This window comes from Diabrotica virgifera, chromosome 8, assembly GCF_917563875.1.
Source record: "Diabrotica virgifera virgifera chromosome 8, PGI_DIABVI_V3a".
Lineage (NCBI taxonomy): Eukaryota > Metazoa > Arthropoda > Insecta > Coleoptera > Chrysomelidae > Diabrotica > Diabrotica virgifera.
In genome coordinates this window covers 35,566,983-35,583,031 of record NC_065450.1, presented here as the reverse complement: position 1 = coordinate 35,583,031, position 16,049 = coordinate 35,566,983, and the positions used below count along the sequence as shown (strand labels likewise).

Genomic DNA, 16,049 nt, shown 5'->3' with positions numbered 1-16,049 from the left:
CTAAAAATATTTTTTTCGATAAAATATTTACTTTTTGAGTTATTTGGGAAAACCCGTCTGAAAACGTAGCCTGAAATTGTCGAAAAATCAACATTTTAAATCGCGAATAAATCGAAAAGTATTGACTTACGTAAAAAACTTTATAGAACAAAAGGTGCTTAAAATAAGTCAATTTATCAATTTCCGGCCTTTTTTTAAACACGCGTTTTTCACCTCCGGGAAGGGGTAAATGTCACCCCCCCAAGTAAAAGCAACCAACGGCACAAATTCAACTTTGAAGTGGAGGGTAAGTAGAACCTAAATCCAAATGTTCATGCAATTCGGAGTTGCCCCTGGAAATTACACTCCAAAACGGTCATTTATTGGGCTAATGGCCATGAGCCAGTCAACGTCGTGACCGCCAACCTGATCAAGCTGGCCAAATTGCATAAAGCAAGGCCAATAACCAAGCAAGCAAGCAAGCAAGTATTTATCCTTCAAAATGCACTGCTCAATTTTCTACAAAATACGCTTTAAGAGTCGTATCAGTTTTTTTAGGCACCAGCTGTATATCAATAAAAATCCTTGTTTAATTAATTGCTGTTATAATAGTATGTACAAAAGTGATTACACAGTAATCTATCTACAAACACAACACAAAAATGTTCGAAAGCTATTCTGGCCTTTAATGATGGTACAATGGGGCATGTTGAACAGCGGGGGCGGCTAAGAGTACTCTTCCGTGTCCATGGGTAGGAGCTGGATGGACAGGGTGTCCAGATTTTTCTACAACAGCGTTAAAACCGTTGTGGTCATCAGCGGTGTAGTGAACAGTACGGAGAGTACCATCAGGTTCAGCAACGGTGTAAGAGCCTTTAACAACATCACCATCACGTACCTCATGTTGGGTTTTATGGTCTCCAGTGTGGCCATCTTGAACTCCGTAGTTGAATTCGTATTTGGGGTGAGCCTAAAGCAATAAATTATACATATAGAATGAAAATCTATATATTTTTTTAATCTTTAGCAAAAAACTGGAATTACTATACTTACATAGTAGTCTACATCACCGTGTGTAGAATGTCCATGACTCAATGAAGGAGCAGCATATCCGTGGGTAGCGACTACTGGAGCAGTATAAGCATGACTTAAAACAGGCGCAGCATATCCGTGCCCATGTTCTGATCCAGCAAGATTTGATGAAGCATATGATGTAGCATGACCGTGATTGTAGTCCAAAACGCCAGCTTGGGCTAATGCTATTAGGGCGAGCACTGACAAAATCTAAAATAAATCGTAATGTTATAGTCTTTAACGTGAATATTACATTTTTTTATTTTAGGGAGTTTTATTTATTATAGTATCAAGTTACTCTGCAAGCTTTAAATAACCTAAGAAAAATTTGAATATGGTATGAAATATCAAAATAAAGTGCCTAAATAACTAGAGAAATATAATATAGAAAACATGGATGCAGAAACAACAATCAAAGGAAATATGTAAAATGGGTCGAAACGAAACAACCTAAATAAGTTATGAGTTCCTAAAAAATATCCCAAAGAGAAGCTAAAGTTGCTAAAAATATAAATAAAATATATACATAATAATAATTGTTGTGGCATAATTTCTAAATTTCATTTTTATGGTGGTGATATTTAGGTAATTAAACATTTTTTCTGCATGGACTTACTTTAGAATACATATTGTTGATTCAATGACTAAGAATTAACTGAATAAAATTAAATTGACTACGCCTTTTATATGAAACAATATAAAGGCAAAACATTCTCACATTGAAAGAATCACGGTCAAATTATGAAAGATTATCGAGCGTACTCACTAGCCCACTTATTACTATTATTTTGGTAGCAGTGTTAATAACTCCTCTTGTAGGTAATATTAATTGATTTTGACAAATTTTTATAAATATTCGTCAATTTGTTATAAACATTTTTTTCAAATTTGTTTTCTCTAGATGTGATAAATAAAAATTGACACAAAATATTTTTTATAAAAAAATTAACAAAATAATACTGAATTAGCATCAAAAATTTGTTAAAGATTTTTTGATTTGTACAATGTTAAAATAAACAAATATTCAGTAAGTACGTAAAGGTTGGAATACATTCATTTTCTCGAGAATGGACGATTTTGGAAAAAAATCCCGAAACAGGTCAAATTTTATTTCTAGATTACGACTTTTTGGCATATATATCATACTAGTGACGTCACCCATCTGTGCGAGATGACATCATCGATGATTTTTATAAATAAGAATAATAGGTGTCGTGTGATAGCTCATTTTAAAGGTAATTCAATTCTCAATTTAGTAGTAGACATTAATATAATTATTTATCTTATAAACTACTAAATATTTATCGACAAATTTTTTTGTCAATTTTTAGTGATATTATAGCGCAACTTTTTCTGTAAAACAATAGTTATTTATCAAACAGTTCGTGAAGTATGCTTTTTGCTAACGTACGCGATGTTAAGAGCACGAGCGACAACGAAGCGGGTGCTATACATCGCGTAAGTTCGCAAAAAGTACTTCACGCACAGTTTCATACAATATTTTATCTATGATGAACAAATAAAAAAACTGTAACTCTTCGTCACTGGAGTTTATTTCTATTCTACAATGTTTAGAATTTTGGCATTTAAAAATTCTAACTTCTTTCAAACCACAAAACTGTCAAAACTTTTGTCGTAATTTATTGCTCATTATGTCATCACCATGACAACGCGAAAGTTAAGGATATTTGATTATATGAAAGTGTGTCAAAAACAGTGCGAAAAAGTAAGTCTCATTTAAAATACATTGTTCCTTCACGCACACTTTAAACACTTCACGCACTGCCATCTATAATGACAGTTTTCACAAACTAAAAACTTAATATGAAATAGAGTAGATAAAATATTTTATAGAGCTTATTTATATTGCAAATAATATTTTTTTTGGAAATTTTTTATTCAATTTTGATTTACAATTATTTAAATAAATTAAGGGTCAAATTTAATTTAGTAAGTCTCATATAAAAACTGTTTCTTCATCTTTGCAGAAAAAAGTTGCAAAATCCTTAATAAAAACACGAATTACCGCAGCAGTTAAAAAAGTAAATTTTGTGCAAAAATTACCCATTTTTAATTATTTACACAATGATCCCCTCATGTGAATCATATACTTTCTTGAAAATATATTTTGTCTTTCTTGAAAATATCTAAACTTTGATAAAAAATGTAATCCAACCTGTACGGAATTACATTTTGATTTACATGTATTGTAATTTTATTTGATCGGTCTATGAATCTTTCTCATGTTTATGACGTTGATCAATTCTTGCTCTTTGTGCATGGGCTCATTTATACGAAAATATTTATATATTTTTAAAATCATAGCCTCTATTTCCATGAAAACCATCATATATATAGACTTGTTGTTTATACCCCGTTTAGGCTTGAGCCTCTTCAGGGTGAAAGAACCTCCTTTTCAGGAGTGTGTGGATGTAGTCCTGTCGCCAGGGGGGGTACAACGGCCTCGTTAATTCAGATGGACTTACTCAAGTTTTTTTTATGTATTTTGACCCGTAGAACACGAATTTTTTGGGTAACAGTTGATCCGGATGTCGATAAGATTGTTATAGACCAAGAACTTGAGGAATCAAATAACAGCGATTTTTGGCAAAACAAAACAATATTTTGTATTTTTTGGGCCATTTTAAGTAAAAAATATTTCTACAAGTTTTTTCGTAGGATGCACAGTTTTCGAGATAAACGCGGTTGAACTTTAAAAAAATCGAAAAATTGCAATTTTTGAACCCGAATAACTTTTGATTAAAAAATAAAATAGCAAGTCTGCTTACCGCATTTGAAAGTTTAAGTCAAATTATATCGGTTTTGATTATTTGCATTGGTAAAAATTTATTTTTTTATTGTTTAACAAAGCTATAAACACGTAGGGTTTCCCGTGCTTTTACATGCGTTTTAACGCATGTAACGTAGAAATAGTCTTGATTGCACTAGTACCTATTCTACCTACTCGTTCGATTTTAAATGAGAAATCATAGAAACATCACTCACGCACTAGTTGTTTGTAGCTTTGTTTAGCAATAACACAATAAATTTTTAGCAATGCAAATAATCAAAACCGACATAATTTGACTTGAACTTTCAAAGGCGCTAAGCAGAATTGCTATTTTATTTTTTAATCAAAAGTTATTCGGGTTTAAAAATTGCAGTTTTTCGATTTTTTGAAAGTTCAACCGCGTTTATCTCGAAAACTGTGGATCCTACTAAAAAACTTGTAGAAATATTTTTTGCTTAAAATGACCCAAAAAATACAAAATATTGTTTTGTTTTGCCAAAAATCGCTGTTATTTGATTCCTCAAGTTCTTGGTCTATAACAATCTTATCGACATCCGGATCAACTGTTACCCAAAAAATTCGTGTTCTACGGGTCAAAATACATAAAAAAAATTTGGGTAAGTCCATCTGAATTAACGAGGCCGTTGTACCCCCCCTGGCGACAGGACTAATGATAGAGTGAGCTTGTTGTGAATGTTAGATGAATGGTGGAGAGGCAAAGCTGCCAGTGGATCAGGGGTTCAGAAGGAGGATTTAGCACAGAAGCTGTAGAGGTGAAGGAGAGAAGTTGCCATAGCCCAGTGAAGCGTCCAGTCAGTCAATAAAGGTCCAAATCTGTCACCAAAAAAGGAACGGCTCTTGGATCAGCGTGTGGGGATGCAGCTTGGTTATCTGCGATACATTAGGGGAGTTTGTTCTAGAATTTCGTAGTACTCATCGGGAAGTTCGTTTCTGGCCAATTGTAGAAGGTTGGCCGGAGGGAATGGAACTTTGTTGAAAACCATCAGCTGCATATTGGATTATATTGTGAACGATGGGTGTGCGCTGCAACCAATGCTTATGTTAACGCTTGAACGAGTCACTAATCACGAGTGTATGCAAACTTTGAACAGCCGTATCTTAACCAATTTTTGTCTTACAGAAGAACAAAATACAACTAGCATATTTATAAAGCAAAACTTACATTTTTTACTGTTTGAGATTTTTCGTATCACTAATATGTACTTCTTAAGTTATTTTAAAAAAAGGGTATTTTCAGAAAAAAATGTTTTAGTATAAAACCAAATTTATTTAAAACATAAGCACTTGGAACCGGTCAAACTTACAGAAGGTATAAACAGTACATACACATACATATAGAGTAAATGATAAAGCGCTGACGATTAATTTTATTTAAAGTGCTAAATAGGGGGAGATTCTCACGATTTTTTTAACCAAAAAAGGGACATTTTTATTTTGAGCGTAACTCGTTCAATTTTGTTGCTGGAAACTTTTTTAAAAAATAAAAATAAAGCTGTTTTTAAATACTTTAAATAATTCAATAAGTTTTTTCCTAAGAGTGATTAATTTTTTGGTTATTTCACGTTGAAATATTCGATTTGGAATTTGACGAATAAGAACGTATTTGTCATGACCTACAACTCTGCTTTTTCTGGTCAAGTATATTCAAATGGGAAATAAGCCACAATTTTACCTAAAAATGATTTTTATTAACGTTTCGACGCCCAAGTCGGGTGTCGTTGTCAAAATACAAAATAATACTAAATAAACAAAAATGGTGTTGCTTAGTAAAAAATTCTTCTAATAATTTATTTAATCTGACTCATTTATATTGGCAATTCAGACACGTATTATACATTTTAAAGTAGACGACTTTAAAATGATATTGCCAATATTGATGAGTTGCGTTCCTGGGACGACTTTACTAAAAGATATTTCATTCGATTACATGAAATCAATCCCAACTCAAGAATATCCGCCACAAAAAATCATAGCATGTGATCTGTCTTTAAAAAGACAACCAAATGCAACGGTGGCACTGAAATTCTCGCGTTAGAGATTCCATAGTAAATCACGAGGGAAAACCAGGAAAAACCTCGTGATACTATCCCGACATCGTAAGTATTTGGGTTTACATTTAGTTTATTCTCAAAAATAATACCAAATTCTGACTTGATATTTTAAATTTTAAATAATACTAAAATACTAAATATGTACTAACTCGATATGTTACTGATTTACTAATTGTGGTATTTTCTTTCTATTGACTTCCTCCTTTAATATGGGTAACCACATCCTACTGCATTCTACCGAGGAATTTGCGACACAATTGGTTTCATTTAGCATAATTAGAGCCGCTTCTTTGATTTTTCTCTTTTTACTATCTGCTTCTTTCAGGACTATACTTGAATCTCTCCACTGAACTCTATGTTCATTATCACATGCGTGTTGACATATTTGAGATCTATCAAATTCTCTATTTTTTATATAGGACTGATGTTCATTTACTCTAACGTCTAATGGTCTTGACGTTTCATTTTTAGGTAAAATTGTGGCTTATTTCCCAATTGAATATACTTGATTAAAAAATGCCACAAGAAAATAGCTTCAGAACAACATTAAGAAACCGGTATGCTTTTTCTGGGTTTCTAGACTTCATTAATATACTATATTTTTCGTTTTTTATAAAACTTTTTAACCCTAGAAAGACCAAGGAGGGTTAAAAAGTATCCACAACATTGCATTACATCCGATTTTCTAAATACCCTTATTCCTAAAAATCTCAAATAATTAGTAGTTGTCGGCGTACTACTGCCCTATTAGATGGCATAATTAGCATTTCTATAATTTAATTCATTTCCTCATACTATTATAAAAACTTGATAGTGGACTATAAATAATCCCCTTAAATACCTTCAACACCATCCCAAAATGGAAAGGGACAATATCATGCATGTGTCAAATTAGTAAAATATAAAAGAAAAAAGGCCAATAAGTGGGCAAAAACAATCATGGTTTGTTCAAAATGCAAGTATGTATGCGGTAAGCACAGCAAGAAGTCAAAAATATTTCTGTATCCTACTTAACTTATTTTTAAATTAATTTAAATAAAGAAGAACGTTTTTGATTAATTTATGTGTTGACATTTATTGACCCTCCTTGATCCTCGCTGTTTCTACTAAAAGGGTTCTACTGCGAGGGTTAAGGATATTTTTTTCAATAAAATATTTACTGTTTGAGTTAGTTGGCGAAGAGCGCATGAAAACATGTTTTTTTTGTCGGAAAATAAATATTTCCAATCGCAAATAACTGGATAAATGTTGACTTACGTAAAAAATTGTATGGCGTGAAAGTTTCTTAGAATTAGTCAATTTATCCATTTCCGGACTGATTTTAAACACGTGTTTGTTCACCCCCGAGAACGGGTGACTGTGACCCCCAAAGTAAAAGAAACCAACGGCACAAGTTCAACTTTGAAGTGGAAGGTAAGTAGAACATAAATTCAAATTTTCATGTAATTCGGAGTTGACTTTGAAAATTTCACTCCAAAATTTACACACTATGAGCGTAGAAGGGACGTTCTTGGTGCGTCGCCTATTTACCCCTCCGAAATTTGTATTACAGTTATCACCACAGAAAGTAGCCACCTTGTTTTCTATTTTGTGTTTTTTGATTATCGAAATTATGTGATTTGCCAAGATTTAAAACGTTTCTCCGGCACCAAATCGAAAATTGAGCGAAAATGCTCAAAAAATTGCATTCTTTCTCTCGTTGTGTAGTCTCGGGTCTAGGTCGATAACACTTCGTCGACGTTAAATTAGTCGACATTATTTGGTCGGCAAACAGGGCCCTGATTCTAAATCAAATTTCGACACTAAACAAGTCGCTTTCAATATGGCGACGGTTGAAATGCGATTGTGCGAGCCTTGTGGATTTTAGTTGAACTAACGAAGTGACGTCATGAAATAGCGACTATCGAAATTAATAGCGACTTTAAAAAGGGTGTTGATATTATAATTTCGACTGTCGAAATTATTTGACACGGAGATGAATGAATGGCCAAAAGCGAGGTTAGGTTTAGTTTAGATGTGTTTTGTTTATTTCTTGCAAGGAAAACTAAAGCAAAAGGTATTATAATATAGCTGGGTTTAATTGAAATTTGCTTGTTTTGAGGAATTAGATAGAATAGTATTAAATTAGAAATATAATAATTGAGAATGTCCACAACATGAATCATCAACTCAATGAAAGATGTAAGGTAATAATCTGGGAAAATTAGTAAAAAACAAGAAAAATTAATTACCTGCTATTTTATTGCTGGACATGCCGAAATCAAATCTTAAGATTTCCTATATTAGTAATATAGCTGTGCAAAGTCCACAGAAAGTGTGCTATTTTGTTTATAAACAAATTAGCGCTCCGAAATCTTTTTTTTTATTATTGCTCTATAACTCCGAAAATTTTAACTTTAAACCAAAACACTCACATAAAAATTTACAGTAATTTAATTCTGCACATTGATAATTTATTCCAATTTCCTTCGAAGGAAATTTTCCTCGGAAAATTCGGGTTTTCCAAACAGAATCTTTAATTTTCAACTAAAATTTGAGGGGAGTAATTATTTATCAATAATTAAATAATTTGGTAACAGTGACATAAATCTTTTTTTTTATGAGTGTCTTGAAGATATGAAAATTTGTATGTACAAAGAGGACCGGAATTAAAAGGTATCTAATGGTTCAAAGATTAAAATCCTGTTGTTTATAACTCTGTCGCAAATGCCGGTCAAATTTGACCGGTTATACCTGGAATCACTCCTCGCAATTCAATTTGTTTGTCTTCGAAAAGGACACAGAAGCCGTGCCCTTTTTAACAGCGTTAACTTAATTTAATTTAATCTAATATTTTCTGAGGGGTTCTATTTGTTTATAAGCCAAAAAATTGTTTCTTTATAACATTCCTGAGACCGCTCAAATGGTCCAATTTCCATCCTGTAAGGTACGTTGAATAGGTATAGTGCTTTTTTATACGAAAATCATAGTTATTCTGGTGTATCATAATCTTTCTGGTTATTATTTCGACCGAAATGTTTTAATTAACATTTTAATTATTGCTAAACTATTGGTTAGATTGTCGCTGGTCTCCTGATATACAGAGAGAGGCTAAATTATGGAATAAGTTCATTTTCTCTAAAATGGACGATTTTAGAGAAAAATCCCGAAACAGGTCGATTTTTATTTTTAAATTAAATTTCTTGGCATATATTTCAAACTAGTGACGTCATCCATCCGAGCGTGATGACGTAATCGATTATTTTTTTAAATAGGAATAGGGGTTCGTGTTGTAGCTCATTTACAAATGCGTTCAATTCTCTAGTTAGTATTATAAACATTAATATCATTATTTATACAGGGAGGCCAAAAAATTTTTTGAATTAAATTAATTGACGCAAGAAGAAGAATGCATGTAATTTATTTAACTCAAAATACATTCTATTGCTGTCAGAAAATAGAAAAAATGTTTATTTTGCAAATAAACATTGCTTTTAGCTTAAATTAAATGTTCAAACTGCCAATAGGTAGGAGGGAGGCTGTTTGTGATTTAATTTAAGCGAAAAGAAATGTTTATTTGTGAAATAAACCTTTTTTTCTATTTTCTGACAGCAGTACAATGTATTTTGAGTTAAATAAATTACATACATTCTTCTTTTTGCGCCAATTAATTTAATTCAAAAAATTTTTTTGGCAACCCTGTATAAATACCTAATGATATTAATGTTTATATTACTGAATAGAGAATTGAACGCCCTTTCAAATGACCTACCACACGACCCCTATTCCCATTAACAAAATTATCGATTACGTCATCCCGCTCAGATGGATGACGTCACTAGTATGAAATATATGCCAAAAAATTGTAATTAAATAAAAATCGACCTCTTTCGGGATTTTGCTCCAAAATCGTCCTTTTTAAAGAAATGAATTTATTCCATAATTTAACCCCTCTGTATAATCTACTATAATAAATCTTTCATGTCATCAATCATTTAATTATTGATAAATAATTAGGTACTTCCCTAAAATTTTAATTGAAAATTGCAGATTTTTTGGGAAAACTCGGATTTTCTGAGTAAAATTTTTGTTGAAGGAAATCGAAAAAAAAAAATAACTTTGTGCAGAACTAAATTACGGTGAATTTTTATTTGAGTGTTTTTGGCTCAAAGGAAAAATTTTAGGAGTTACAGACCACTAATTGAAAAAAAAAAAAGAAGATTTAGGAGTGCTAATTTGTTTATAAATAAAATAACACACTTTCTGCGGACTTGTCAGACCCCATATTACTAATATATGCGGTCTTAAGATTCGATTTTAGCAATAAAATAGCTGGTAAATAATTTTTCCCAAAAATGGCATTTTTTCGATAATTTTCCCAGACTATCAACAAATTCCAAGAAACCGAAGCGCCAACCCAAATTCTGAGCAGTCTCAACATGATAAGGTTAATATCCCCAGTTGGAACTAATATCGAAATGAATAAGAATCGCTATACTCTGCGGCTGTCATGGCGGTGTCGAAATGAAATTGCGACTGTCGAAATGAATTAGAATCAGGGCCCTGTTGGTCCAATGCACAATTATTCATCGAATGTACAATTCGTCGACGAACATTTGATCGAATGGATTTTTCGTCGACAAACTGTTATTTACCTTTAGGATAAAGGGATAAATGGTGACAAACGACGGATTATTGGTTTTTATGTTGTTAACTAGAATATTGTATTATAAATACCTGAATTTATTTTTTTTGGGGTTTTGTTATTTTTTTCTAAATCTTAATTATTTTTAAATTTAATGAAAAAATTGGCTGCGGTGGGAGAATAGACAGCAAATATAATATAAACCGATATTTTTAATTAGTGATGTACCGTTCTTCCTTTTGGTGTCGGCTCATTTGCAAACGGAGCATTTCCGGACAAGTCAAATTTGGGGGCACTTGCGGACAAGACGAAATATGCGAGATGCTGAGGAAAATGAATTGCTAGGGAATCGAGGCATTTTCGTACAATATTTTTGACTGCAATAATCAGTCAATATTAATAAAAAAAGTAAAGAAATCTTGAGAATAAACTTCCCTTCACACTTTATCCAAGACTGAGGACTGGTAATCTCTAAAATAATTTTTTTTGATATGGTACAGAAAATTAACTTTCTATATTGGCGTGTTTCCGCCATGTGTTATTCCCTTTGGGTCTTTGTCGACGAATTGTACATTCGATGAATTGTGCATTCGACCAACTGCTTGTCGACCAAATGTTGTCGACTAATTTTCCGTCGACGAAGTGTTCTCGACCAACTTTCCGACACCGGTTTATCTCTTGCCATCGGTGCGGTCACTCCCGTAATGATCGCTTTGCACTTGGTACGCGCAGACCCGAATTTGGGCTCAAACAGCTTCGATATTAATTTTGAGGAGCAATCAGATGTTTGATAACTTATATCGTGCCCTGCTGTATGGAAAGCAAGAGTAGCTTCTTTAGCAGCAATGGAAAGTTAATTTTCTGCGGGTTCGGCATTTTTGAAAAAGAATGTTATGGTAGATGAACTTGCAATGGCACTTGTGCTGGCATTTGTGCAATGAGCAGGGTGTTGGTGTTGTTCAAATTTGACCAGGAAGCTAATGCAAATCAGCTGGGACGCCGGGACAGTCTCGATCAAACCGTGATGTATGGTAAGCTTAATCATATCTAACCAGTCTATGCAGAAATGTTGCAAGAGCTACGTAGATAGGACGGCCTACAGCAGTACTCATCTTTTGTAGTCGCACAAATTTTAGCGTTGAAATCATCTATGACGGGAAGCTCCATTCAACAGAAGGAATGCTTATTCGATGGCCTATTTTAAAACAAGCTTATATCTATCTTACTATTACTATAGTCGATGGCTAGATACTAAGTGGTGTGGCAATGTGGTGTAAGAGATCGTCTTTCTCATTTCTCCAAATTGGTGGAAATTTTAGTTATATGTGGCATGTAGTATGTATACTGTCTTAAAATGCAGTCTAATGCAGTCTCTAATTGCAGTCTTATATTTCAGTCTAATACACATATAAAACACGCTGTATTTTCCAGTCACCGTGTCACAAAGAAAATTGTCCAGTGCAAGTACATGTAACAATAATTATTACATGTACTTGCGCTGGCCAATTTTTTGTGTGACACGGTGACAGGAAAATACAGCGTGTTTTATATGTTCGTTCATGGGTACTCTTTCATTTTTCCTACTGTAGGTATTCCTTATATAGGCTGATCTACAGATATTTATGTATTAAATTTTTTGTAAATATATCTAAATTTTTTTGCAATGAGCCGCAAGGCCTTATCCCTTGCCGTACTACTCCCCCATAGGCCGATTGGACAATGCATATTTCAGTCTAGGCCTCAAATTTCTACGAATTTTAAACTGCTGCATTATCCTTTTTGTTTTCTTTTTTTTTGATTTTTTTGTTAATTAAGTTGTAAATCATGTATATCCATAACAAACATTGTTTCATTAATTGCTGTTTAATAATATGTACAAAAGTGATTACACAGTAATCTATCTACAAACAAAACAAAACAAAATAATGTTTAATATACGAAAGCTATACTCGATTTTAATGATGGTACAATGGGGCATGATGAACAGCGGGAGCAGCTAAGAGTACTTTCCATGTCCATGAGCTGGGGCTGGATGAACAGGATGTCCAGATTTTTCGACAACTGCGTTGAAACCGTTGTGGTCATCAGCGGTGTAATGAACAGTACGAAGAGTACCATCAGGGTCAGCAACGGTATAAGAGCCCTTAACTACATCACCATCACGTACTTCATGTTGGGTTTTATGGTCTCCAGTGTGGCCATCTTGAACTCCGTAGTTGAATTCGTATTTGGGGTGAGCCTAAAGCAATAAATTATACAAAGAATAAAAATAATTATTCGTTTTTATTTTTGGCGAAATAATACAATTGCTATACTTACATAGTAGTCTACATCACCGTGTGTAGAATGTCCATGACTCAATGAAGGAGCAGCATATCCGTGGGTAGCGACTACTGGAGCAGTATAAGCATGACTTAAAACAGGCGCAGCATATCCGTGCCCATTTTCTGATCCAGCAAGATTTGATGAGGCATATGATGTAGCGTGACCATGATTGTAGTCCAGTAGACCTGCTTGGGCCACAGCTGCTAGGGCTAATACTGACAAAATCTAAAATAAAATGAAAAAATAAGTGCAAGCATAACACTTTATTGTATTTACAAACAGACGCTAATTGTATTCGAAGGCCTGCGTTTCCTCAGAGGTTTGGATACAATTAGTTTCTCTTTGTGAAAGCAATGCAGTCGACTTAACTAAGTAACAAGATATTTACTCAACACCCCCACTACACATTACACTATAATTCGATTGCGAAATCAACTGTACCATGCCAATGGCCTTAGTTGTCAAGACATATAAGCTAAATTAACAAAAATATATCAATTATGGATACTCGATACCTTACGCTTAGAACAAGAATTAAAATGTAGAATAAAACAGGCCAGAGAAGTATTTTTCTACAGATCAAACAACATTTGACTATAACCGATATATTGGCCTAAAAATGGCCAATTCTACTATATGGCATGAAAGCCTGGACGCTAACAATTAGCTCGTTATGACATCGACTACCTTGAAAACTTTGAGAAATGAAGATTTCGGCTCACTTCTAAAAATTCCATAGACTGATCGCGTTAGAAATGAAGAGGTTTTAAAACTTATGGATAGTGATACTAAACTTGCGGAACTTTTTAAAAACAGAATACATATTACCTTGGACACATATTCAGACACGAGCGATATATAACTTCATACAATGAATAATGGAAGGAAAAATAGAAGGAAGACATGGTCCTTGTAGACGACAAATGATCTGGCTGCATAATGTCAAGAGTTGGATAGGACTAAACTTCTAAATCCAAGTTATAAAAACACATGATAGAGATGACTTTGCAAAAGTTGTCGCCAACCACCGTTAGAGATGTAGAAAAGAAGAATCACAGTATTCAAAAGAACAACAAGTTAAATATTTATACATCAATACTTGAAATAGCCGAATTGTCATTACAAAATTAAATAATTTTATTTCATTAACAAAACTAGAAATTTCGTAAATTTTAAATGTGTTTTTGGAAAGCTTTTGATTTGAAAACAGTTTGTTGTTAGTTCGGAAATACTATATTATGAAAAAAGTGAGATGCCAAAATATAAGAGGCCCTAAAAATTAATTCTGCAGCAGATTATAAAACTGGCAATATAAAGTATAAACTTGCAATAACAGAGTAGGCCAAAAATTATTAGGGATCTCTGACAAGACAATAAAATAATACAGAGATCTAAAAAAATATCCATACTCATATTGACTTTATTATTCTGAAATGAAAGAGTACATAAAGAGAAATGAAGGAAAACCAACGAAGATAAAGAAGTGTTACAATATTAAAATCTTTAGACGTCTTACATAACTTACACCACCATCACACACTTTAACGACAGCACTCATAGTATTTTTTAGGTTGTTAACACGTTGACGGACAGAACGTCAATAGACGTCTAATTTTCATTGATATAATGTGACACAACGTCTATAGACGTTGCACTTTTCCTATTCTACTTTGCAAAATACATTTAGTGTAACAACACTTGCTTATACATTTGAAGCACTGTCCGTCACCGTGTTAAATATAATTAATATTAAAATCCGCTAATTGGGTCTTACTTTGGAATACATGTTACTGATGCAAAACCTGAGAGTTCACTGAATCAAATCCAATTGATTGCGCTTTTTATATATGGTACAATAAGTAAACAAAACATTAATGAAATTGAAAGAATCACAATCATGGTCAAGTTATGGCATAATGGTATGCTTATAACCCAACCCACTTGTTAGTCACTATCGTTTCGGCATTCGTGATAAAAGAATGTATTTTAATAATTGATTTAAAGCAATTTTTAAGCGGCTTATTTTGTAATCGGAGGTTATTAGTGTAAATATGTAATGGATCTATTTGCTAAAGCTTTTATCATTCTAAAACTGTTATTTTATAGTATCTTTATTTTTATTTGAAACCTTTTTAAAAATCAACCAACAGTTTTACATTAAATTATATAATTATGGGTTTTAAACTTTTAGCTAAACCCAAAGAAAGAGAAACGTCTTAGGGTCGAACCAAAGTCTTATCGCTCCATATGTCTCATTTCCTTTCTCCTATAAGCAAGGGTGAAACTAGTAGACTACTACATTAGCTAAACTCTAACGAGGAAACCGCTTCAAAAACATCAATTATTTACCTTCCAGACAGGTAAATCCACTATAAATGCTCTGAACTATAATAGTGATAAAAGTAACTCTTTGCGCTTTCACTGACATAGAGGGAGCATTCAATAATACCTCATTTCCTCCTCCTCTAGTGGATTGTCTTCTCTATTGAGATTGGCGATCAATATGGCAAATTTCTCTCTGCTCTGGGCTTGATGAATTAAGTCATTCCCTGTTGTGTGGGTCTAATCTCTGATGTTTCGGAGCCAGGATTTTGTCTTTCTTCCTACACCCGTTCTACCTTCGATTTTACCTTCTATTATTACCTGGAGCTTCTCAAATTCCCTATGGCGCATTATGTATCCTAGATATCTAATTTTGATTGTACACCGAGAGAACAATTTCTTTTCTCCTAAAACACCGATTTCTTTGAGCAATATTTCTTAAAAGTTAACATATCCTATTAACTTAAACATACCGGTTCAAATATAAAGAAACGAGTTTTTTAAACACAACTCAATAATTTCCTTCAGATAATTTCTTCAATATTAAGAAATGCATTAATGGTTACATTTAATTTTCTTATCCTAAACTTTTTATTTCTTAAATTGAAAACTACAAATATTTTGCAGTATAAGAAATATAATGTTAAGTTAATCCATACTTATATTTGTGAACAAGAAATTTTCTTGCAATCAAATAAATATTTTAAACCACAAGAAATAATTCTTCAGAAATACCCTCTGTAGTAACTGTGGTTATAAAATAAAAACTTTGTCATTAATGCCGAAATGTTACTTGCAAAGAGATTTTCTTCCACAAAAGAATTGCGCAGATTAACTATTTATGATTTAGTCGTCAGTGTTT

General features: G+C 32.9%; 2 protein-coding genes across 2 annotated transcripts in view; both read right to left on the bottom strand.

Annotated features, from left to right (window-relative positions):
- Window positions 1–1,681, bottom strand: part of LOC114335206 (cuticle protein 19.8-like) — a 28,579-nt gene extending 26,898 nt beyond the window's left edge. The window contains exons 1-3 of the mRNA XM_050658979.1: window positions 1,670–1,681; window positions 1,033–1,263; window positions 677–949 (exon numbers count right to left, since the gene is read on the bottom strand). Of these exons, the coding sequence (XP_050514936.1) occupies window positions 677–949; window positions 1,033–1,263; window positions 1,670–1,681 (516 nt within the window). The remainder of the gene's footprint in view (window positions 1–676; window positions 950–1,032; window positions 1,264–1,669) is intronic.
- A 10,703-nt stretch (window positions 1,682–12,384) lies between these two features.
- On the bottom strand, window positions 12,385–14,693 carry LOC126890582 (cuticle protein 19-like). The gene is made up of 3 exons (XM_050659647.1): window positions 14,640–14,693; window positions 12,860–13,090; window positions 12,385–12,779 (listed from the first exon to the last, which is right to left on the bottom strand). Exons 1-3 carry the CDS (start codon window positions 14,649–14,651, stop codon window positions 12,537–12,539), a joined length of 486 nt encoding a protein of 161 aa, XP_050515604.1. The 5' UTR covers window positions 14,652–14,693; the 3' UTR covers window positions 12,385–12,536.
- Between the last annotated feature and the right edge of the window lie 1,356 nt (window positions 14,694–16,049).